The sequence below is a fragment of the Melozone crissalis genome, unplaced genomic scaffold (assembly GCF_028551555.1).
Source record: "Melozone crissalis strain CALT ecotype California unplaced genomic scaffold, PUWL_Pcris_2 ptg000027l_1, whole genome shotgun sequence".
NCBI lineage: Eukaryota > Metazoa > Chordata > Aves > Passeriformes > Passerellidae > Melozone > Melozone crissalis.
In genome coordinates, this window is record NW_026535805.1 from 16,328,412 (window position 1) to 16,355,359 (window position 26,948).

Genomic DNA, 26,948 nt, shown 5'->3' on the forward strand with positions numbered 1-26,948 from the left:
GCTCTTTGGACTGTGATCATAAAGAAAAATAAATTTTACCAGTCGAAAATATGCATGAGTTCAATACTTATTCATCATAGCAGAGCTAAAGGGCTCACTCTTCAAAATCTTATAACAGTTCTGGAGACAAATAAAAAGTAGTTGAAGTCTCAGCCAACAAATCCCAGGGGATAGTTTTCCCTGCCCACACAGATCAGGAGCCCAGACAAGCCTCTGTGGCTCAGGCACTAAGATGCCAAAACTCCACTTTCTGCTGCAAGAGTTCAAGAGAAAAATAAACACCTTTTACCAAAAAAGGGACTTCATAGCACTGCAGTTTTCAGTTGTGTGAAGTTACAGTCACAGGCCCAGGAAAGTAATTTCTCCCTTTTTAAAAACTCACTTGAGGAAAAAAGAAATCTGAGAAGTTTAGGTTTGTAGAGTTCTTAGTTTGATGTTTAACACAATGTTTTATTCTTTCTGTCATTTAGGTCTTTGTCATATACAGAGCAGATATTAGATCACTCAAGTCTAAAGTTTCATTACTGGCTTCACTCACTGCAGAATTTGAGGCCCTGGCTAATTCTTCTATGAGATTTAAACACAACTACAAGAATTACAATATATTTTTGTTTGACGTTTATAATAAAATAACTTGGGCTCCACAAGCTTTGAAAAAGGTATCTCAAAGTGTTTATAGAGAATACATTTTTATATCAATCAAAATGACAGGATTGAGAAAATTATTTAAATTATCTTCTCTTAAATCCACCAAGAACCAAACACATCACCTTAGAAACCTGGGGGTAAGGAGGTCCATCTGTCACCTTTGTGAAAAGGCAGATGTGCCTCTATTTACCTTTTTAACTTAAACATTTCAGCATAGGATTCTCACCCCTGAATTTCAACAAACTGAACTCCACTTGACAAGACACCTCCAGCATGTCTTCTCTTTGATGTAGCAGTACCAGGCTGCCCACCAGTGCACCTGACTGACAGCTGCCCTGGACAGCGCTTGGCAGCATGTCAGCTCCCAAACAGGGTAGCAGAACAGCTGCTGACATCAAACTTGAAAAGCAACCATTTTCTTCTCCTCATTTCCCTGCCCCTTCCAAAGAGATCCAACCAACACACCCTCCTGCAACCTGCAAGAAAACAAACTGACATAATTGCTTTCTTAATTTGGACATATCAGTACCACAGCATGTCATTCCTGGGGCATAAGCAATGGGAGAGATGCCTCAGACCCCAGCAGTAGGGAATGCACATACTGAAGAGGCACCAGAAAAGACATGAAGAAACAAACATTGAGTTTTCAGCTAATCCTGGCATAAGATAACCCCCAAATGACATCAAGTATCTGGAAGTTGCCTGTAGGGAGAAATTGTTTTCAGAATTAGGCAAAATCAAATAAGGAAAAAAAAATGAAATAAAACAAACTTTAGAGACAATAGATTGTGGATTACTGAGAGAATAAAGTAATTTCACCCCTAGAGACTAATTCCAAGTCATGTTTTGCAACCAGCTATTGAAAAGGCCATCTGGCTACACTGTGGATCCTAACCCAAAACATCTCAGCTTTGACATGCACTGGATCCCCAAATTCATACTTGGTCACACTAAAGATCTTTTCAAGGCTAACTTACAGGAAGTTTTGCCACTGATGTAGGAAGGCAAAGGGATTTTAAACATTTCTCCAGAAACACAATAGTTCTGGCAATTTTTTGAGAGTGGATCAGATGTTACTTAGCACAACTCAGCCTGAGGAGATAGCAACTGCAAATCATGGTGACCATTTCAGAGCCAAGCTTCCTTTGATGCAGTTTAGATTTTTCCTGAGGGAATAAAGGGAAAATTATAAACAGGAAATGGAAAAACCCTAGAGGTACAGAAACAACAAGCTGAAGTACTGTGAGACTGTGTGCAGGTGTCAAACACCTCCTCTCCCTTCCCCTATTTCACTACTTGTCATGTCAATCCAAAATTCCCAAGTAAAGCCTAAAGGAATATGCAAGACTCTTCAGACACAGCAACAAGCCCCTGACTGGGAAGCAGTGAGCAAGAGCTGTCTAAAAAATTGAGGGCAAATTCAACATTTCTGGGGGCACCAAGAAAAGAGAACTGCACTGGAGCAGAAGTCCAGCTTAAATGAGAACACTGGATCAAAGCCACTCAAGTAGTGACCTTTAAAATAAATCCATCCAAACTGTCACTACGACTTGACAAAGGCTGAGAATTGGAGCAGCTACACCCAACTCAGCCCATGCCATGAGGGTTTCAAAGCAGGAGGTGCTCCCCATGTCCCCAGAGGCATTCACTGCCCCACAGAATGATGCTGCTTCTGCCTCTGCTTCCTCCTACTTCTGCCCATCTAAACACAAAGCAGTGGCAGACCTACTGTGCCACTTCAGTGTGAAAAACATTGAACTGAAGAACTGTAAACTCAGTAGACAGTATTGAAAAAAAAATTTTAGGTGGTATTTCAGGGGAACAAAATACATAAAGCTCCTTTGTGAACATGAGAACAGAAAAACAGAAGAGTATTTTAATCAACTATTTCACACAGTGAACACTTCTCTAAAATGCCAGAATTTTAAAATGAGAATCATGTCCCTGGCTGGATTTCCTGCACCAAAAGAGTGGTGAAAGCTCAGGCATCCTATGCATAGAAGAAATCTCCAGAAAAGTGAATAGGACTTAATATAGTCTAAATCAGAACTTTTTGTCCCAACATGCTATATACAAATGTATATTTAAATTAGAACATGTGTGTGGTAAAGCTAAAATAATGAATTAACAGTCTTGAGTGAAGATTTTTCAGAAGATTCTGCTTTTCCTCCTGACACATCTTAAACACACCAGGAAACAGAGCACTGAAAACCAACTCCTTCCAAGCCCACCAAAAGGGAAAAAAAATCTGAGTTCTTTTGAAATCAGGTATTTCTTGCTTAAAAAAAAAAAAAAAAAATGCTTTTACAAGGGCTTTTTGAGTTACAACATGTATCACAAAGCTTTAAATTCTCTGAGTGGATTTCTGAACTGTCATTGCTGGTTATTACTAGTAGGCACAGAAATTCCCATTTTAATTAGAAACTTTATTTTGAAATACATTGTACAATTTACATGTGAAGTGTTTTCAAGATAAGATATTTAATAACATTATGCTGAGCAAAATGGCTGACCAATTTCCTCAAAGCACTTCCAGTTATGGGCTTTTTTCATTACAACTATCTTACAGAACTAAGATGCAACTTAGGCATTTGTATTCAGAAGCTAATTACTATGTTTACCTTAGGGAGAAAGTATATACTTAAATGTTCCAATTAACTGTATGTTTCAATAATGATGTTAAGCATTTGGCATAAGACTGAAAGAAACCCAAGCCCTAATTAAACTTGTATTCACCAAGGATTTTTTAAACAACCTTCATGATCAAACTTCTTTGTTCATAAGGCACAGTCAGACAAGTATTTACAAAGACTGGCTACCAATTCCGTTTTACCTGCACAGCCCTCTTGCTGGTCTGTCAACAGTAATCTGAAAGTTGTTTTCCCTGTCTGCTGCTGAGACTTTCCAAGAACAAGGCAGAGCAGTAAGGCAACTTAAAGAACAGGCATGCACAGGAGTTTGGCATTTGGGATGGATTTTGAACATCCGCAAAGTAGTTCATTTTATAAATGGAGCATTCACTTGCTATTATTGAAATGGTGCCCAACTGTGATAAGATAAATAGAAGTGATGCAAGCAGAGGGTATTTCAATAGAAATTAACAAGATGTCAGGTATGCTTTCAGCTAAGACTTTGCATGCAGCAATTCCCACAATTTTCAGAGATAATTTAAATTTAATTCCAAAATTCCCCTCTGCCACTTAGAAAAGCTGAATGTACCAGGAGGTTTCTTGATAGCAGGTGAAATACCAAGGAATGAAATCTCCATTTAGATAATGAGCCAATACTGCATCCTACTTTGCATTTCTTATTAGAACAAAAGGAAGTCTTTGGGAATGACAACTGAAATAATTACATCATTATTTTGGCTGCAAGAAAGTTCAAGAACTTTTAACATGGGATGTTTAAAAAACAATTCTACCCACAGTCAAAGTATAAAAAATACAAATGGGGAAAAAAGAGAGAGCCTTACCTTCCCCTTCCAAATCACCTCTGAGGAATAATTGCTTGAGATTAGCACTGTATGGCTTCTGTGGCCTATAAATGCTGGACAGATACCCTAAAAATTATCATTGTCAAGCTACTGCTTGTTTTCAATTTTTAGTAACTTCAAACAAAAGTACTTTGTCTATTTCACTTGAATAATCAAACTAGCATAAAAATCATTAAAAGTGTATTGCTGATACTATTTTGTATCACATACTAAAAGATACTATTTCATAGATTGTTTATGAAACAAAAAAGATTAGACTATACAAAAAGTTTTCCAAATTCTTTTGCACAGCTGAACTCATAGTGCAGGTTTAAAATTTAAAAAAAAAATCCGTAAATGATGTAGTCAAAAGATGTTGAATACAAAATACATTCTGAAATATTTTACAGAATGGCTGAATTATCAAGCATAAGAACTGAGGATAAAGAATGTTAATGACAAGCAGCCACATACAGAACACAAAGCAATAAGTTTAAATCAGACTATTTTGGTTTGTGTAGCCCTTTATTAGCAACTAAAATAGAAGATATCTGTTGTACATCACGGGTAGTAACTGACTATACTGGAGTTTTATTATATTCTAATACAGAATCATTTATAAATGCGTTGTTTTCCTTTTTTTTTTCTTTTATTAAAAAGCTTCCACCCCCTTTTCCCCCCTTTTTCCGTTTACAACTTGCAAAACTATTCTGAAAGCTGAGTATATGTGCACAGGTCTGCAAAGAGTGCAAATTTAGGATATGATAAATGCTTTACATGTTGTATTTTTAAGGACAGTCTACCACCATGCCTTCATAGCCATTATCTTTTCCAAAGAAAAAAAACAACTCTCACAAAAAGCTCAGATACCAGTCTTCCTTCCATTGTCCTAAACAAGAAAGCATTTTTAAATGAGTTGAAACTAAGGAAGGACTACACCTACTAGAAAAGAACAGAGTTCTATTAGTTTGAGGTTTCAGTATACCCAAAGACCAGGGGCTGTATCTTTGTAAGGGCTAGGCTGGGACCCCGAATACAGAGTGTGTGCAGGTGCCATCCCTGAGCATTCAGCAGTTCAGTGGACCATAAGTGCTCCAGCTGCATAACTCACGGAGCTGTCTTGCCAGTTTCGACACTGGCTCGACTGAGCGTAATTCAAAAATGAAAAGCTCATATTCATTCCGTTCTTCTGGAGCTCGTTGATAGCCTGAGGAGAGAAAAAGAGCTGTTTAAAAAAAGGCATCAGTGAAATTACATTTCCTAGGTGCTTGCACCATCTCTCACAAGCCCATTATCTAAGCACCTCCCAGTAGCTAGTGAATGTAGCCTATTTCTGTGCTGTTTCATTCACTGACGCTTCCCCACTGCACTGTGTACATCCGTGCAGTTCTCTAAAGCAACACCGAACCTTCCATGATACCTCTTTTAGAAACAATGCTTTCAGTACCATAGGGAATTCACACAGAAACACAGATGCAACAGAAAAAAGTCTAACACTTTCCAGATTCTATTTCTTCCATCAAGGAGAAAGGAGGTACAAAGATAATTTATTACAGCATGACGATTGGCAAAAGTGAATGAACAGAACTTAGCTGTGATTCACTGCAAAACGGTATATTTGCAGAGTTGTCATAGTACTGAACTTTGCTACATGCATCACTAGTATTGATAATGCTCATACAAACTTTTATGGACTCCACTTTAAAAGGTTCCTTTCTACACTCTCCATTCAGACTACATTCCCAGTGAATTAAGTTTTCCCTATTAAAAAAAATAACATGCTTCCTGTTTCATTGAATTACAGTAAAAATACAGTGAGATTCACTCAAGCAATATGACAAATCTGCAGCACTCCACCAGTACTGTAAAGCAGCTGCAACCAAATTTAGATAACTAAATTAAGCCAGGTTTATGTTTGCACTGCATCAGCAAAGCAGAATATGGTAACCAGAAAGTAATCTGAATTCTAACTGCTGTTAATTTGTGAGTTAATGGTGCTCTGCATTAAGCCTCTGTAAGTATATCTCTCACCATATTTTCAAAACTCAAAACCACTGCCAGACATCACAAGGCACTCACAATAGCTAGCTAATAGCAATATAGAGAAAATAAATACATGTTCATAAGTACTAATTCAAAAAAGTACATACTTCTTCAGGGAGATGGATTTATTTGTTCATTTGTTGAGGGCCAAGAGAAAATGGATGATTGCATTTCATTGAAATTCAAAAGGAATGTGATATCTCATCTCCCTTAGGGAACTGAAAACCCTCAGCCCTTTCAAGAGCTTACATTTCTCTACACGCAAGACACGAAAATCAGAAACCAAACTGAGAACACTTAAAAAAATAAATTAATTCAAGCCTTGACATGTTAGAACTAAGGAATACTGCAGCAGTATTGTGTTTTACAAATGCAAGCATTTTCCCAGAAGTTGCATTCTTCAATAAATCAACAGTTACTTACATTTAATAGCACTCCAATAGGATGTCTTCCACATATTGTATTATGGTATTTCTTCAAGTAATTGCTAAAAGATACAGGATCTAGCTGCTCTATAATGCTCATACCCTGAAAAAGAATTGATAGCAATAATTACATTACACATTCGCAAGAAGGTGTTTATACATCATCCATTTGTTACAACAGAGCAGGAGGAAAATCCCTCTACTTTGTACCAAGGATATCAAAGGAATCTCAGCATGTGAGCTCTAGCTTGTAGTCATCTTGCTTCCATTCCTTGCCAAACTAGAAGTGCAGGAGCTGTTCCAGAGTTGTCATTAATCCACAGATCTGTGAAGTTCACATTAAAAAAGCTCTGAAGACTAGTTGATCCCCACCATCCAAGACTGCTTTACTTCCATAAGATTTGGTACAGCTATAACCAGACAAATTTACTATAAGGGCAAAGCAGGAAGAAGCTGTGCCTCCATCTGTTCTCCCTGGTAACAAAGTTCAGGGCCAAGCACTTGTCTGGGACTTCCAGATATCCAAAAACCCTAGACAAAACAAACACTATCCATGTGCAATTCACGTGCTTAACAAGTGTGATATATCCTGGACACACCAGGCATGCAAGGCAGTTGATCTGGGCATGGCTTGGCTATTTGCTCAGAGCATAAAAACCAGATCTAGGAAATCTCTAAAGCACTATCAAGTTGGTGCACAACAAAAATGTAAGAACCAGGAGATGGTGCTTCACTTTCCAGGAGACAGTCACATGTATACATCCTTTCCTCCAAGGAGAGCGAGACCCATGATCTCATGGAGTCATGCTAAGAATACCAGCACACATGTGGAAAACAAAATCTTACACATATACAAACATTTGCATTCTTAAAAGCAAAAAGAATCCTACAACTCCAGATACAGTCTACTCTTATCCCATCCCATAAAGCAGATTAAATACCATGAAACTAGTATAGAAACAAGTCTAAATCACTTATTGTCTCAGTTTTATAATGGGTTTGCTCTTTTGCCTCTATTAGACTCCATCCTCATCTTTTTCTCCTTTCTCTGAAAATTATTCCCACCACCAGGGAAATGAGCTCCAGACACTCACTAACTCAATAAAATACAGTTATGCTGCTCCTGTTGGTGAAACACTAAGTTCTTTCTTAGAGACTAGGAAAAAAAAATATACTTTGCATGGGAATAACTCAAGGTTGATACCAGAAAAGGAGACAATTTCTTCTAAGATTCCTGCATTTGTCCCAGCTCTTTCCCCTACTTTTGGGTGATAAAAGGAGAAGCCACAATGCAGGAAGGAGTCAGTCTGAAGTCTCCACCTCAAGAGTGAATTTTCCACAACACTCTGCAAGGGTGTTGGCTGATCTGGCACATATCAGCTAATTATTCAGGCTGGATCCCATCTTACAATGGAGGAGCAGAAGATTCCCAGGAGAGCTGGGAGAATTACAAACAGCAACAATAACCACTACCCTTGTGTACTTTTAAACAGAAACAGACATACGATGAATTCATAAAGAAACACGTTTTGTGGAAAAACAAAACCAAGCTAAGTTGGCCAATTGGTGGTAAGAACTCAGTTTTTCTGGAGTCATGGAGAGAGTGTTTGGAGCCCTGGCCAGTAATTTCAGCTGTTAATCATTCCAGATCTACAGAGCCTAAATAAGTGCCAAAAAAATAATGGTAGCTATTCTCTAACTAACAGTGATTTCATAGACACCATTGCATTTCCAAAGTTTCCAAAGAATATCTCTCAACCATCCATTTCCTTGCAGATTGTACATGTCAATACACAGCTAAAGAGAGCAGAACTAAACTTGACTAAATACTCAAGTGAAACTAAAGATGCAGAAGGCACTTATTTAAATACTGAACAGCTCATGAGAATATATTTTACCTGTTTGTAAAACCCTTTCATGACTTTCTAAAAACATGAAAATGGCTGCTCCATTGAGAGACTCGCTTTACAGCTGTAAATCACTGGAACATACTGGGCAGAGGCATTTGAGCTTTTGTCTCAAATGAATGGACATGGATTTATGAGAATGCCAAGTAAGCTTATTTCAATGCTCAGTTCAGCACTGCAAAACATTTACAGCTATGCAGCTCATCTCAGAAAATGCTAACAGAGTTCTACACATCAGAGACTGGAGAAAATCTATAGGGAATTGGTACGAACAGATGTCCTATAAGCATTAGGTTGTACTGAACTCTTCAATCTTTTGGATTTAAAAATCATTGTGGCAGAGGAACAAAGACTATCAACCTTGTTTCTCAGTCTAATATGGCGTGGAGGAACAAAGGAAACATTTTTGCCAGGTTGTGTTTTACAAAAAGCAGAGGTATATGAAGATAATAATTTTCAGTATTTGAAACAACTCAGCTAGGCATGGCTTAGAACAGAGGTAAAACACAAAGCCCACATGGTACAAGTGTAAGCATAGTTTCACAGTTTATCACATGGTCATTATGGCATCAGGTAGAAATTGCATACCTCAGTTACCCACATACTGTTAATGGCATCTACAATATCCCAGCACAGTGCACTTAACATGATTACAAAGTTACATTTTCAAATAATATCCCTTAATAGGATCAAGTATCTACAAGCCTACAAAAAACTTTAAAAAATAATAACCCCACACACATATCCCAAAATAAACAAAAACTCAATCCAACAACCAATAGGCTCCTTTTATACTATATGCCAATAATGCTTTGTTTGGCTGGTCATGTAAAGTCTGTTATCAGTTATTTCAGCTGTTTCTTCACACTTCAATATCTAAACTAATAGCACTCTGATGGAAGTGGAAACAAAGTTGGTCTTAGTACTACCCAGCCCAACTATCTTTGCATGTGTGAGTCACTCAGCCTACATGACAAATAACCACCAGGAAAATCACTGCCGAGGCACAGAGAAGAGAACAGGGACTTGGGCATCCAGGCAGAGACTCAATCCCACATTATGCCCAGCCTAAGAAGCCTTCCCAGGCTGGAGCACTGTGGAAGGTCCTGGCTCACTGCAGCAGCACTGCAGAAGGCACCAGAATTCAGCAGGTCATTAGAGGTGCCTGAGAAGCCATGGGTGCTGAGCATTTTCCTGGACCAAGTACTGGCTATTCTTGCACAGCACTTGTCAGTGCCTGCATTTTCCCCCATCAGCATTCAGGGCACCACAATCCTCACATTGACTCAACCGAGGCATAAAGTATCCCATACCAAATTTATGCTTCTATAAAATGAGCAATGTAGCAGTGAAGATTAAAGTCAGCATTTTCTGTCTAGTCAATCAAAAATAATTACTCTTCAACAATGTCTTACAAAATACTTCCCCCACTTATATGTAAAAAGATGGTGTGTTTCAAGTTATGATATACAAACGATTGCACATCAGCTGCTCAGTTACAGCTCCAAATTTGAGGATTATCCCCTAAGGTACCCTTCTAACCACAAGGCTATTTACCTCCTTTTGCCATTACATCACAAAGTAGGCTGTGGTGACAGTGGTCAGAACAACAATTACCATGGAGAAACTGATGTCTGCCCAGCAATATTTACTACTCTGTATTTGTTTTATGCTGGAGCCTAATGGCTCTAAACTTCAATGTCCAAAGTATTCAGCAGTTTTTATGTACTAGGTGAGAAAGTGCACCTACATGTAAGGTCCAGTCCAATTAAGGAAGAGGTCATCCTCCTCTCACAAAGGCATTTCTAAGGAAAATTGATTTCATCTTGCCCCAGAACACCTTCCTGCCTACAATGTGCTCAGCTGACTGCTTTCCTAGTTAGGACCAATAAAATGAAGCCAGTTTTAGCACAGTTTTGTCTCTATCTTAATGCTGTTTTGTCTGTGTAGAGGCCTACTGCTTACAACAGTACAAGTCTGTTTAGTACGTCAAATCCCATGAAAATATCCAATACTTATCTCTAAGGAAATAAGAAGTAGCCAAGTGAGACATAAAATTGAACAAACTTCCAAAAACTGGAAAAATGTGACAGGGAGATCATTGTGATATTGCTAATAAGACATCTCTGAAAATCACCCAAAACAAAACCTCCTCCATACAGCATCTGAATATGGAGTCTTGTGGTCAGATATAGCATGATACAAACAAGAAAAAATAACCATAGTATGGCTGCTATACAGCAGCATGTTTAGTTTTCCAGTTAAACTTCAGATTGAAAAAGTATTTTCATAGTTATTAAACAGTAGACATGATTTTCCATGCTACAAAAAACGTCACTTCCATTTAGCTGAATAACAACTAAAAGGAAGAGCTGGGGCAGCAATGTATTCCCTAAGAGTAATTAAATGCCAAAGTCCAGTCTTTCTTCAAGCTTTCACTACAGAAATTAACAAGGGGAAACTAATGTTTGCTAATGCACCATAATCTGCTCTCCTGCAAAAACACTCAAAGCTACTGATGCTGGGATTCTGCAGAAAAACACTTTTCTTGATAGAGAAGCCTCTCAACTGACTACAAGAATTATTAAAAATGGGATAAACAGAATGAAGGCAAATTATTTACTGTTATTATTTCTATTCCAGTGATGAATAGTAGCAAAACAAAGAGGTTAATTTGTATACACAAGGCAAGAAAGTCTAGAGATGTCTGCAACAGATAGGATTTATTCCTTCAAGATAAGGAAAAAATTAACATACCATGAATAAGAACAGCTCTCTGTTCTAACAGATTCTACAGAAGTTACATAAATGATGCAAACAGTTGTAAAACAAATTTTATGGTTATGTATTTCCAGAAGAATTACTTTTAATCTGGGCCTTAAGTATAGACTTGAACATTAAGTTGTTGGGGTTTTCTTATATTAAAAAAATCCTTGGCTCCTGTGACTGCAAAGAAAATGCAACATAACTGGCATTGGACCCTTATGGATTTAACATTCCTTTCAGCCTTTGGCCAAACCCCAAATGAAGCCTGGTGTATTGCTTTTCCCCACCACCTACTACAGAGAAAGGGGCAGGGGGAAGGCTACTCCCAAGGAAACAGGGGCTTTCATTTCCCTGACCAGTACAAAGCCCTCCAGCCTCTCCTCTTCCAAATGGATGTTGCTGAAACCTTTGCATAATCACAATGATGTTCCCATATGCAGGTATCACAGCAATCAAGCTGGAAGTACCACAATTTCCCATGCATAATTCTTATTGCTTTTCAAAAACAGAAGAGGGTATGTAGACAGAAATTACATTACATCAGGGCATTTTAGGTAGGTGAACATGCTTTTTTTTCTTCATTAATTATGCTAACTAATTTATACCCACAATATAATTGTGTGCAGTCAGCAAAATTAAGGATACCAGCTAAAACCAAGAGCTAAATTCTTATTGTGGTAAACAAAGGAAAATTATACATTCAATAAAATAGCTAATCTATAATATCTTGTGAGAAAAATTTCTCAAGTGTTCAAAGAAATGGAATGTACAGGAGAAATTTGTTAGTTAGTTCCACCAAATCTGAAAACTTACCATTTTATCTAGGTGCTCAATGGATCTATAAATTTCTCCTTGGGATTCATCATAGTAACTGTAACGGAACCTCTGACCTTGAAACAAAAATCACGTATAAAATAAAAAAGGGAAAAATTGTAGCTAAACCACTCCCTAATACCTACTAAATATTTGAAAGTATAATACTTATAAAGTAGTAATCTTCATTTATTTTATACTTTTTAGCTCCATTGAGGAAATTCTAGGGCAATCATAAAGTAGCAGCCCAGAAGTAAAGTAAAAAAGATACATGATGGGTGGCTATATTCCTAAAGAGAAATCTACTATGCAGAACTGACACTGAAGTATCACTCACTATTGCCTCTTATTGCCTTAGAATCTGATTATGTAAATTAAGAAGTAAAGCAACATTTCATTTTGCTGTCCCTCTTGACAAAGTCAGCCATGGATTCAGGCTACTTCTGCTTGCACAACAATACCCACAGTTAAAAGAAAAAATTCATAATTCAATGAGCAGTTCTAGATGGGTCATTAGCCACAACAGGACCAGGTCATTCTTACATACACCTTCCACCTACTCCACTTCAAAGATGAATGAAACATGCACTTAATTAAGCTGAGCAAAGATGACAATGGAAAAAAAGGAAGAAGGTCTGTTGTGTCACATATCCTTCTGAAGCAGCCCCTTTTCCAGCTACTATTACACTTCAAAGAAAAATAAAATTATAAAGCAGGGCAGAAGTCAAGGCTTCTGGAGTCTTTGTAGCTCTGTCACCAAGATGAACTGGGGTAGCACTGGTGAATTGGAATAAATAATCCATCTGCTATCTCACCCAGCAGCAAAACATACAAAACTTATTTCTGTCAGAGAATGTGGCCATGCCCAGTGAATTTTTAGCTAATTAGTTTTGAAAGTTGTTTTGAGGTGCTTAAAAGAAGAGTAAAAAGAGCAAGCAACTTCAGACAATTATTTCATTGCAACAGTAGAGAGACATATATAAATCACCATTTATTTCCTCCACTACACTGAAAACACATTACCACATTAATATTTTTTACCTATTATTCCAGATTTTAAAGACTTTTTTAACTTTATGAAGGCATTTAAGTTGCAAAAATGAATTTATCAGAACTTCAAATGTTCAATGTTTAATAAAATACATTATTTGAAAATAGCTACAAAATATTCAATATACTCTTATAATGAGATATGGAACTTACCCCAATGGCAAAAGTCAGAAGAAACCACAAAGAGATTACTAGGATCAGCTAGGTATTTACTGAAGAGTTTTCCAAATTCCTGCTCTTTTGACTCACTCAGTGCTCCGACCAACACAGGAATAATAGTAAACTCATCCTTATGGCTTATAAGCAAAAGAAAAAAGGTTGTAATTCAAGTAACATCTGAAGATTTTTCAGGGCTTGCTAACTGAAACTGCAGAATGGTTTAAAAGGTTGCTATTATTTGAAGATAACATTTTGCAAAGATCATACTAGGATGTTGTTTTAGAACTTCAAAGTACTTCAATTTCAGAAAACATACACCCCCAAAACCAGTATTTCTCTCTGCTGCAAAGTAAAAATACCAGACAAACAAAAGAAAAGACAGTGAAATCAGCAATGAAGTAAGAATTCAATTTTCCCTGTATAGATGCTGCATGTTGGGAATTCTCCAAAGTAAATGAAACTTATATAAAAATGCTCAACACAGTACCCAGGTATATACTGACACTCTAGGTAAAATTCAAAACACAATGGAAATTTAAACCAAACAAAAAGGGATGGGGCACATCTTAGGGAAGAAACCCCAACACAGATTGAAAATTTTTATTTAAAGAAAACATCTGAAACAGCAGCTATAAACATACGCCTGATTTCAAAATTAGTATTAAGGCTCCAAACAAACTTAAAATCCCACAGAAATCTATTTGAACTTCTTTCAGAGATGCCTTGAAAAGTGGGGGGAAAAAATCAGCTACTGAAAAAAGTTCATGAAAGCATATCTAATATTAATTCTATTAAATAAACCTGTTTATAAGAGGTGCTATAACTTCATTGTTTAGGCGTTTGTTTTGCTCACAGTTTCAATTACAGCAACTTATCCTAGTCTTTGACCCTCTCCTTACAAAAATTTTTATCAGGGGACAGGGAAGTATGAGCACTATATACACTATAAGGTCTTCTATGCCATAAAATGTATCATTATTTCCTACTGCACTTCACAGCAGCTCCAACATTTAATGCACATAATGTTCATTGTTGCAGAAGTAATTAGCCCCAGTACCTTTCCATGGCTTTAGCAGTGTAAGGCAAATGCATTTCAATACTGTGCTCATCTTCGTCTGTCTGTAGGGACATGCGCTCAAACATTCCAGTCTTCCACAATTCTGCATAAACTGAAATGAATTAAACAGCAGGTTTTAGTACTTTTTTTGCTTATTTTTGAAAACTATTTCAAGTGCAAAAAGCAAGCTATAGTGTACCTTCATTAGAACATAGCCACTATAAAAAATTACTTGCCTCCAAGGGCTGTCATCATAAACCACTTGTTTCTAAATACATTCAGAAATAAAATTATGTTCAAGGCATTAAAATATAAACATAATTGATTCAGTTTACAAAATGTGTTAGTATATTGAAAAAGATTTTGATATGATACAAAATTTAATTCACAAATAAAACATTTGAAACATACATGCATTTGCCCAGTCACTGAATTTTTATTTTCATAAACTGCCCATTAGATGTTAAAAAAAAAATAATCAGATGAGCTATTGCTTGATTTGTTACTATTTAATTGAATTTATTATTGACTGAATCATGAAACGTAGAGACAGCCACAACTGATTAAGTAATCCATATTTTAAAGTTATCTTTTCTACTCTCAAATGTACTTGAGAGTATACAGAGTCACCTCTACAGAGATACAGAGTCATCTCAGAATTCTGAAAATTCTCCACTGGATGATGAATTTGATGTAGGGCTGTGCCTCCTTCTCAACTCCATAAAGGAGCTCTACAGAAAGCAAAACATTTCTTACCTAAGGAAATTCTGCAGGCACTATATAGAAAGCCTGAATTACCTTTCTGAATCACAGTTACAATGAAACACAGCACATCTGTGCTAATTAGCCTTTCTGAAAAAAGATACTGTATCACTTAGGTACACCTCAAAATACATAAAACCCAAAATATCAAATTAAACTTCATTGCACTTAGTTCAAAAGACTGGCATTTCATGGACTCACAGTTTTTAAGTTTGCAAGTGAGAAAGTCGCATGCAATCCAAATAAAAGCAATTTTTTGTTTCGCTGTTATTCATTTATCAGGAATCAAACTCAAATCAACTAAAGAACCTTTATTTCCAGCCAGAACACTTAACAGGAGAATGGAAAAGATGTTCAGTGAGTTATTATTTGATGTAATACTTTTGTAGTTTTAAAACCCTGAAGCACGCACTCAAAATTGAAAAGATAAGCAAAAATTTTGAATTCTTGCCAGAAGGAAGAGAAACTCTACAGTTATGACGTGACCATGTCTGAAACAACCAGGCTCATTCAGAAGCTCATTTTTTGTTGCACTAAACCCAGATTTGCACTTGTATGCCACTCAGAGCAAGGAAGTGCCCAACAAGAAGAAAGTCCCCAGCACTGCAGTACCACAGTCTATCATACCCAAGCCCCAGAGAAGTCCAAGCTCTGTCATGCACTTACTCTTTTGGTCAATTCGAAGGTCATACAGAGGTGTTCTGTAAATGTCCACACTGGAAAGTGCACATCGGGAGAGGGGCACATGATGGGAAGGCCCAAGAATGAAAATTTTTCGGCTGCAACAATTAACAGAAGGCCGCAATTTAGGCAACTGTAATTGTACAGCAACTCCGCTCAGAGTAACAAGTTTAATGGAAGCATACGAAGTAGTACTTTCTCATGGCTACAACAGTTTTACTGCGTTGTCAGGAAGACCCCACATCAATCCATGACCCAATCTTGCTTGGTATGTCAGGCATTATCATGAGATCAGTTCAATTATGCTCTACCCTTAAATATCTTAAGCAGGTTATAATATCAGTGGGCACTCATCAGCTAGAAATTTGTTGGACTTCATTCATTTGGAGGCTGAATGATGTGTTACAGCCACTTAGAATGGATTTTTGAACTCTCTCCTTGAATCAACACAACCTTCAGCTACTCACCACCTTCAATAAATACAGGATCAAATAACAATTATGAGTGTATCATCTACTCAGAGTTTTTCCACTTATTTACTTGATTAGCCTTACTTGGGTTTCACTAAATTAAATTTTAAGTCCTTCTCAAATGCTGGGTTTATGTTCTTACATGTTATGGTTTTTTTGCTGTTGCATCAACAACAAGAGACTTGGACCAGAACATTCATAGCTTTAGCTGATACTGCAACCTTTTACATGTCATCATGACATCATTATTTCATCAGGTCCTCAGTTCCTGGCTCTTGGTTAGATATTAAGCGTCTCCTGCCACAGGTCTTAAAAGAAAAAGGGAAAAAAAAATATAGGCAATTCAGCTTTTCATATCCAGGATTATATAGTCTTGTTTCTGGCACTGAATTAAAGGGGTGGGAGATATGTAAAGTTCTGAGGGTTTGTTTTTTTAATCCCTTACACAGGGAGTGCTATAACAAGGTACACTAAAACGCAAACTTCCTGCAAAGCTAATAAAAAAACATACTCAAATATGCAATTTAGCAGTTCAGCTCAAAGATGAATTCTAAATATCCCATGCAGTAAAAAACAAATGATCCAGCAAGTTCAACCAACTCCTTATCAGGGAACAGCTTGTTCCAGAAATTTTACAAGAACTAGTTATCTGTCATACCATGAGCTATTTTCACATCATTTGCAATAGCTTAGAAAGAACTAAAACCATTGTCTTTGAAGAGTATTACAGCATGTTATCTTATGAACAACTGGTAAGCCTAGCCAGTTTTTATTTAGGATTGCAAAATGCATACTTTGAGTAAATACTGGAGACATTTTAAATTTTTGTAATTAAAAAATGTTGCAGTTAGCAGAACATAAAAATTGTATTCCTTTACCCAAAAATAACTGGATTCAAATTTTCAGAGGCAGACACAGACTACAACAGCATGTTGGTTGGTTGGTTTTTTTTTTACTTTCTCCCTTTTTTAAACTTGTTAGAAACAGAAGTCCATTTTAAATTATTGGCCCAATTAACTTTCATAAATACACTGGTCACTTCCTCCACAGCAGAGGATGATCCTGGCAGTATTCAGCCCATAATCCTGCACTAAAAAACCAAAGCAGAATTATGGTGAAGTATTTTAATCGACTTAATAAAACAAACAAAACCTCCCAACAAAAACAACAACAAAAAACCAAAACAAAAGCCAAAAAAACCCAACAAAACCAGCTTGGGCTTTTATACAAGCAGTGGAAAATCAGTAATAAACTGAAAAGTCTTTAATCCCTCCCTTGTAAATAGTTAGTTACCAATTATTTTAACAATATTCCTTTTTTCCCCCTTTTGTAACATCCAATTTGAACATTTATGATGTTAAAACAGAAGTGATGCATAGAAGGCTAGAAAGAATACAAAATTAAAATGTAAGTACTTCAAGATGTAAGAATGTAACAAGAACATTCCACTTGTCCAAGAATTGCAACCTCGGATCTTAGGCTCTATAAAGAAAGCTGCAACACTCACGTGATATTGGGATCCACTTGTTTGTAAGCATGGGCTGCACAAGATCCACAGTAGGTATATCCTGCATGGCTGCAAACCAAAATACACAAAATGATAGGGTTTACATATTGCTTAACATCTTAAATATGTTGATATTCAGTGTTAATCTCCCAGGATTTTTTTTTTGTCCCAAGTGAACTAGAAATTGTAAGAGTGATCCAAAACTCCTGAAAGAGCAGGAAAGTGCTGCTGCAGTATTGATCACACAAGACATGTATTTGTTGAAGAACTGGCCGTGACCATTTACTGACCAGTTAAAAAACTCAGTGACCACTGAACAGTCAGGAAACCCCCAGATGAAAGGACCTTCCCTTACCTGTGAAGGATACATGCACACTGTACAACTGCCTGTTATCAGAAGCTCATGATAACGCTAACAGTGCAGCCAGTGAACAAGGGAGTGGCAAAGTGGCAAACTACTGGAGAAAGCTCTTCTAACCACACTCCAGTAACTGAACATAATGACAGTAGAGGGGTCTTGGCAAAGAGAGAACTACATGTCACAGCAGATAAAGAGAGAATAAAAATGCTCTGTCATTGAAGAATAACTTAGCAACAGAATGAACGAGCACATGGAAAGGAGTGGAAGGCAGCATGCTATCTTTTACTGCAGGGAATAAGCTACATGCTTCACCATTTCCTATCAGTCTGGCATGGTCCTTCCTCAACCTCTGCTCCTGTGTGTGGTCCAAAACAATTTATAATTATTTTGACTAGTTGTTTTAAATATTGTCTTCAAATCTGAAAAACTATTCTCTTCAAGCCCATTAAAATGAGTGAAAATTCACATTACACTGCTAAAAGCATAAATTTCACAGAACATTCATTCCTACAATCCCAGGTAAAGGGGCAGAAAATGGCTCCTGGTCACTCAGCACTATGCCCACAGCACAGCTTTGCACAATGACACAATGATGCATTGTGCAAGCCCTGAGATTTACAGGATGCTTGAAGATACAAGTTCCCATTGACAGCACTGAAGGATTTTACACGTATTTATATGTATGTATGCTCAGATACATTTATATTCATCCACAGACTGATACCTGGAGCAAGTTACCTTCAAAATGACCCTGGGATTTCACTTCATCACTTGTCCCACTGATTCTAAAGAGCTCAGAAAGGTACTAACATACATGCTAAGGGGGGAAACACAAGACCAAAACCTCACAAATGGGCAAGCTATGTTATCAGACAATGTCAAAAGAGTCTGCTGAAACGCTCCCTCTGCTACAGGCTTCTTCCAGCTTCCACAAAAATATTAAGCATATCCCATTTCACAGGTGGTAAAAAAAGGGCACAGTTAACATAAAAATGTGGTGAGATCACAGGAAGACCCCCAGCAACTCTGGAAAAAGAACCAAACTACATAATCTGCAGCTGAAAGGTCTCTTGACATTCCTGCAAGAAAGACTAAGGCAGATGTGGGACATTTCTTCTGCACACTCAATACTATTATGCAATACTTCAAACATTAGGACAATGCTATGTTAGCACAGGACAAACATCATATTTAAGGTGCTTTTCCCAGTGTTTCCTTCCACCTCATAATTATTTGGAATGACCAACATACTTTTGTCATTACACGTCTCAGCTATCTTCAAGAAATTGAATTCTCCCTAAATAGTTCAGATGATCCCTATTTTACCTGTGGACAAACAGCTCAAACAAAACCAAACTAAAATTAAAAAAATAAACCATTTTGGAGAGTTGAATAGTGTTTAATTGCTTTTTGCTTTTAAGCTCTGTTAAATTTTATTTAGGAGGTGTGAGGGATGCACCAGTTTTGCTTATTTTGTTCTGAGGTGGGTTTTTTTTCTTTTATTGGAGGGGTTTTGTTTTTCTCATTAATATAACTCTGACCCATCTTACTGTGTCACAAACAAATATTATGCGTCCAGGCCATCAGCAAAGGCAAGCTAATCATACACCCAAAGGTGCACAGATTTCTGTCATTCTATGCTATATCCAAAACACTTATTTAGAAACCATACAGCCCTTCTTTCAGCTAAATACTAGCTTTAAGTAGTTTTCAAAATCACCAGAAAAAGAAAGAGCATTTAAACAAGTATTAGATATACTAAACTTCTGTTTCAAACTTACGGTGCAATAATGGCTCTTGCAGGTCTTTTTGTGGACTGTACTTGAGAAAGCCAACCTTCTAGCTGTGCATTCAGCTGGGGTCCTGTGAAGAGACATGGAAATATTGAAGCCATAAAAGAACGTAATACATCTCAAAAATTTACAAATAAAGCTTGAAAGTCCGGCAGATTTAGAAGTTATCTTAAACATTCAAAGCTGGGTTTAAATCCAAAAAACGAACAAACAGAAACAAAACATTTCCCCAAAATACCCAATGCAACAACAAAAATAAACCCCAACCCTGTAACGCTGAACGTTACCATAGGAAAGTTTCAGCCTCCTGGTCTGGGAAGTTCATTTACTGCACATTCAAACACACACTTTTTGTTTCCTGCTCTGTGAGGACTACTGAACACACCACTTCACCATTTGAGAGAATTTCAAAAGAATCACTGACAGATGATTGTTTCCTCTCATAACTGGATTTGCAGAATTGAGAAGTAAAAAGTTAAATCTTGATCATTAGAGAGCCCAATATGAGAAGATGACAGAATACAAAGGCCTGACACTTGCATGGTAGCAAATGACTATGGTAATAAATCCTTTATTAAGCACGTTCATGAACATAATACAAAACATTGTAACCTTGAAAATGTGCAAATGCAAGGAAAAAGCTAAAAATTAGAAGACATTATGCTTATCCTAACACCTTAACAACTTCTGGTCATTCAACATATATTACAAGTACATAGTCACTTAGTTGACATTAACTTTGATAACTGGCCAATCCAGAATTTAATTTTTTTAAACTAAGTTCTGTACCTCAACAAGTAGCAAATATTCTTAATTCAATCACCTGACACATGAAAAAAAAGCCTTCTAGAAATGCAACATTAAAAAAAACAAACCAAACCAACCACATTTTGATTATTTCCCATCACAAGAAAGCTTTCTGATGTTAAGCTATCCTTCAGGAAGCGAGTCTGGCAAATACAGTACAACATTCTTTCTTATTAAAGAACACTAAACAAACTTTTAAGAAAAATTCATTCAGCTGCTATTGTTACAAGTAACATAGGATTAACAAAGAAAATAGATGCACTTTTTTCAGCTGATACTATGCTTTTGACAGAACTCTATGCCAGCAGAGTTTATCTGTAAAGTATGGCGCAGCAAGCTGCTTTTCTTCTTCCATGCGCGTTGTAGATCTTTGTATCTTCCCCATGCAGGTGTTGAACTGCCAACTGCCAGTGGAAGTCAAAACCAAATTAAACTATCTGAAGCCATTCCACAGATACATTCCAAACAGCCCTGACAAGGGCTGACAGCTCTCCAAAGGGCTGACAAGAACCACAGAGAACGAGAGAAAAGGTGTCAACTTTTGCAGAATCCAATCAGTCCCTGACCAGGGATAGTCAAAAAACTTTCCCTAGAAAATGCAGACGTCAAGGGTGGAGGTGTTGAAGCCATTAGTTTTTATATAGAACTTAAATGCATGTCTCCTTGAAAAAGGACAACTTCTGTAGTTGTGAAGAGCCCTACCTTCTTAGATGAAGGAAGAGAACAAGTGCAGCACAATTTTCCTAAATCTTCTATTACACCCTGAAAGCCTTAGTTACTGTCTGGAACTCTAAAAAGGTGAAAGAGTGACAGAGTAGCTGCTGTCACTCACATAATGCAGTGACTTTGTGAAATGATGAAATTGTTATAAAAATTCCACCACATACCAATTTTGTTCTGCTGCTCGTGTTGTTTGGAGAAATTACAAGCAGCTGACAATAGAGATAAGCATAATGACATGTTAGAAAATGGAGGCTATTGGGGAAGCTAAGTACAAATATTAGAAGGAGGGTGAAAATAGAGGGTCTCTATTTTCACCCTCCTTCTAAGATAATAGGACATTAACAAAACAGTACACTTTTACAGTACTACCACTTTTATTTGTTACATACTTCAGTGAAGAAACAAATCACCTAAAAATGTTTTTACTTCCTAATTCTCCCAAAATGATAAAATACTTTTTAAATTAAGCTCTTTAGGAGGACACTTTTTTCCCAACACTGACTACCCAGACTTAAATATTACTTTGCCCCACCTGACCTGTTCTCCTCAAAGAAGAGGATCCATAGGCAACAAAACTGCAAAAGTGACAGAATTTAAGCCAAGGGGAACTCTTCCCCTGCAAGACACTGTGCTCAGCCCTCCTCCATCCCTTCTTTAGCAAGAGTTTTTTTTTTAAGGATGTGGTGAAGGCAATTTGCCCTCGGTTGAGATAAATCAGGTAACCTGCTGGACAGTTTAAAGACAAAGGTCAGAACACCTGGCAATATCCTAAAATTTCATGATTAGTCGAATCTGACTAAAATTTCCAATCTTACAGTGTGGAAGTGGAGTAAGATGCCCAGGTTTGCTTAGTCTGCTACTACAGACACACACTCTAACAAAATAACATTTTCTTCCTAGAGGCAGTAAAATGACAGATCTGTAAGACCCAAGGGATGAAACTTTGTTAAGTGTTTACTTAAGGACCAAGTAACACATCTGCTTTCAGATTTTTTCCCTCTAATAAAGTATAAGGTGCCAAGTATAAGGTGCCTGTTTAAATAATTAATTTTGACCTAATGCAAGCTTTCATTTCAACTTATACTTATCTGCACTATTTTAAAAAAATATGCAATCAAATTTCTCTCTCCAGAGGACTAACAGAGAGAGAATGGAGAGTACAACATATCCATGACCTTTAGCTAAAGAAAAGAAAGAAAAAAGGGGGGAAAAAAATGAAACAGCACTCGGGTGAATTCAGAAAAGTATAGCCTACCTGCAGCTACTTATGCTTACAAATACTTTAAGGGGGATACCCTAGAACTGTAATTTTCTTGTTACCAAATTAGCACCAACTTTTTCTTGAACTGTTCAGAGAAGTTTTTCTCCCAATTTCTCAAACATGAGGATGCTTAAAGCTAAAGACAAAATACTTGAATTTGTTATACAAAATATAAATAAACCCACACTATCACAGTAGCCGTGCTCTGCCATATGGAATTGTATTATAGTACATGAGTAACTTCCTCATAAAGAAGTTTTGTTCATATTTAAATGAAGCTTAACTGAAACAACAGTCATCAAGACAATCCAGTGAATGTGTAGCTGACCAGCACAGGCAGTGAACAGCACTGCCACTCATGTATCCCCTTGCTGTTGTGGTTGGAAGTAAAATAGGTCCTGGCTCCTTGAACCTCAGGTGGAAAGCTCATCTTGAGAAAGCTGGCAGGATGAGAGCAACAGGGATTTTAAGGCTAACCCAGACAGAAGGGCAGAAAACCTTAGGGATGCAATTTCTGGACGCAACAATCAGTATACTTTAGCATTAGTAGTGTAAGATCAGACCTTTCATTGATCAAAACAAGGTTAAGCAGCAAAATATGAGCTTCACTGAAGTACGCAACATTAGGATCTGCATTTCAATCCTGTGAAGTCAGGTATAAACATAGGTGTGTAACTAAAGATTTCTGACATTATCCGTGGATATTTCACATCCTGTTTTGTTTTGAAAACCAGTAGAAGTTATGCCAAGGTTCAAAATAATTGCAAGCACAGACCAAGTCTCCACTAGGCAAATTTAGGGAAACAGGGCAGCATTTATTCAATTATCTTGCCTAAAAGGACAGCTTATTTTAACAATAAACATTATCCCATCACAAAGCTCTAGAGTAAGTACAAAAGAATCCTTCCACATTGCTCGCATGCCATTGTCACCCAGGGAATAGTAACACAAAGACATCTGGTAGTGACTCAGATAAGTTCATCAACCCAATTTACAGCTGTGATGGTCCAGACTCTATAGGTTAAGCCAAACCAGCACATTCTTTCCACAGCCAACCTCACCTTGTCGGCAAGGCTGAAGTGCTTATATGCCAAGTGTCAACACAATGTAATTGCATTTTTGCTCCTTTTCCTGCAGCCAACATTACACACACAAAACATACTTCTTCAGACTGGCAGGGAAGACTCAGAGTTTGCTCTGAATCCTCAGTCTCAGTGAACACTTTTTTTTACTGAAGAGCATAAACCTCAATCAAAATTTAGAGCAGTGCCAGGGAAAAGTGCTCAGGTCCCCCTTGGCTGCAGGTGTACAGCACTCGCAGCAAGGCAAGTAATGCTGGAGCACAGTGACAGTAACACAGCAGTCCCAGCATTGACAGCCTTTACCTGTCCAAGAATGCCTCCTACCTATAGGAGCCACCACCCCCTTCTTTGAGTCTTTCACTTTTTAACTACCTTTTCCCATTGATGAGAAAAGTCTACACCTTAAAAATGCTTCTAATAAATATTACAACATGTGTGGTAAGAAGTGAGTAAGCTTTTACTCCTGTAGAGTGTTAGAAAAATCAAAGTAATAGTGAAACCCTGGGGGCTGGCAGACAATTAGGTTAGTAACTGGAACTAAGGGAACTCCTTTCTTCACAATTCTGAAGGTGAATCTGAAACACCAATTAAATTGTTAGGCAAACTGAAATCTGAAACGTGACAGAGGACTAACAGTTAAAATTGCAAAAAGTGTAAAGATTTTTCAAAAAACACAGACTGCACTTGGGGAAAAAAAAACCAAAACAACAAACCTGTTTCTCAATGCAACAAAAGCCATATCCTCGACTAAAGAATAAGTTTTAGCTATGCAAAGACTAGGATTTGTCAGGAATAGAAGGTGATCTCCAACAACTCATGTTAATGGGCACATTCTCCACTGCTAGCATATACTCCCATCCAATATTGATAAAAAGGCGAAATCAGACTACAGGCAACACAGAAATTTACTAATGCAAACAAGACCCTGGGGGAAAATTAGGACACAAATAGAGATTACACCAATGCCACCTTAATTCCTATTTATATACATTGTAAGATGGAACTAAAACTGCAAGTAGTGCTTGAATGGGGGAAAATAAAACTGAAGCCACAACAGAAACACTGAAACAGATATCAAAATCTGCTTTGGTGGCAGTTCTTATTTGTATGCCCCAGTTCTCCAGTACTCAACTAGTTACTGATTTTCCTTTACTGAAAGTTGGCAGAAATTAAAAAAAAAAAATCAAACTATAACGCCACTCATTAAGAATATCAACCAACATGTACCTACCTAGCTTCCTTAAAAAACCTCAGTACCCAGGTCATTCAGAGATCCAAACAAATGACATTCTATTCCAAACCTCTTTAAATTATTTTAGCTCTAACACACACTAAATGTAAATGAGATCTGTGAAAGTGTGCACTAAGTGATACTTGCAGGCCTATTTTAATGATACCAGAACTACACCAAATATAAAACTCTTTCTCAATTCCAACTGTACAGTGAAAGTTGAATCTACATTCTTTCTTTTGAAGTATGTTGATTTTGACAGTATTTAAGTGATTCAGCTAGAAATAATAGCCTAGAAATTGTATTTCAAATTATTCCAGTACGCTTTTTCAGTATACAATGCTAAATAATACAGTCTGCATATTAATGCTGAGTTCCATGTTTAATTCATAAGAGTCAGTAATGACACATCCAGTTTCCCCCTAAAAAGCCTAAAAAAAGATAAACGACCAAAGGGAGAGAGATATTACATTTGGTATTTAACATTGCAAAGCAAACACTTAATGAATTCGTAAGACACTATGATTAGTTGTTCACAGATTGCAAGGTAAGAACTTAATTTAACAGCTGTATTTGTAATGCTTCAGCTAATGTCACAACATTAAGATTTCATGATCAGTACATTAATTATCCTGCTACTGCAGAAAGCTCCCTTCACTACAAGAGATCATAGAATTATTCAAGCTGGAAAAGACCTTTGCGATCATAGAGTTCAAGCCTAACACTGTCAAGCTCACCACTAAACCACATCTCATTTCAGTGACCCCCACACGCTTTTTCCATGTTTTCCTGGATCCATTTGTCTATGACCATCTACAAACAACATGATGATTCACTACCTCTACATTACATTTATGAACGAACTGTGATGAGTTATTCCAATTTTGGGGAGTATGCCAGGGTTCTTGGCACGCCACAGTAAACCACTTTTATAGACTCTTCTATGGCATAGAGAACATCTTTCTCAATCCCTCGTCTGCATTCCTAGTCTGAACCACACAGAGTCACATGTGATTCCCTTCTGACCACTTCAGCTGCTGCAGAGACCCATATCCAGCACAGTACAGAGAAGAGATTCTGCCCTAAGTTAAGGTGGATGCAGCCATTCAGGGTCAGTGAACCCAGCAGCAGCATCTGCCCTCACAGACTGTGGGCAGCAGGCCTGGGGAATGGATTACACACACTCAGCAACACCACAGCAAAGCAGGAACAGCTGTAACTCATGTACACACTTTCTCTAATGCTGATGAGAAGTTTCAGCTCGTGCCAACAAGCATACAAATGCTGGATTACAGCACTGTTTGTTAAAATGAAGAGTCATCCTCACATCACTCCTCAGGGCCCCCAAGCCCCAGAAGGCACAAATGAGAACAGTTTTGCTATCTCAGAATCACACTGCTATTGCACCTTGAAGTTGCCTACCTCATAGAGTAAGTGGGTTTTGACACCAGAAAAAGCAGTATTTAGTAAAAAGGCAGTTAAAAAGCCTTAATTCTGGTCTTACTGGGGATTACAAAGGAATAGAAGGGGTTGCAAATGTGAGAAAATAGTGGCCAACTTTGAGGGAAATGCAACTTCTGAAAACATCATTCATGGCACACAACTGCCTTTTCATTTATTTTCTGGTCTGCTGAAGTTCTTCAAAGCATTATACTTTCCTGCTGATCTATACACCACCATGCAGACTTCTGCCCAAAAGACGAGGTTGAAACATTGCTGGCAGTACAACAGCCAGTTATTAGAGAGTTCTGGCATTTCTTGTCCAAACAAGTTAGAAGCTTAATCCTTACAAACAGTAGCAACAAGATGTCAGTGCCTGCCTCCTTTGGGGTTCTTTTGCTGACAAGCTAGGGCAGCAGAAACACAAGTGCACCATTAAGCTTAAAGTCTCCTCAAATATTTACCAGCCATTTACTTGGCTCATCATAAA

The 26,948-nt window shown here is 37.4% G+C and overlaps 1 protein-coding gene across 1 annotated transcript in view; it reads right to left on the bottom strand.

Moving 5' to 3' along the window:
- Positions 1-3,037: 3,037 nt before the first annotated feature.
- The window catches only part of MEMO1 (mediator of cell motility 1), a 29,038-nt gene continuing 5,127 nt past the window's right edge, over positions 3,038-26,948 (bottom strand). The window contains exons 2-9 of the mRNA XM_054279146.1: positions 19,903-19,984; positions 17,761-17,829; positions 15,769-15,881; positions 14,341-14,452; positions 13,278-13,420; positions 12,075-12,151; positions 6,587-6,691; positions 3,038-5,327 (exon numbers count right to left, since the gene is read on the bottom strand). Of these exons, the coding sequence (XP_054135121.1) occupies positions 5,196-5,327; positions 6,587-6,691; positions 12,075-12,151; positions 13,278-13,420; positions 14,341-14,452; positions 15,769-15,881; positions 17,761-17,829; positions 19,903-19,984 (833 nt within the window). The 3' untranslated portion in view covers positions 3,038-5,195. The remainder of the gene's footprint in view (positions 5,328-6,586; positions 6,692-12,074; positions 12,152-13,277; positions 13,421-14,340; positions 14,453-15,768; positions 15,882-17,760; positions 17,830-19,902; positions 19,985-26,948) is intronic.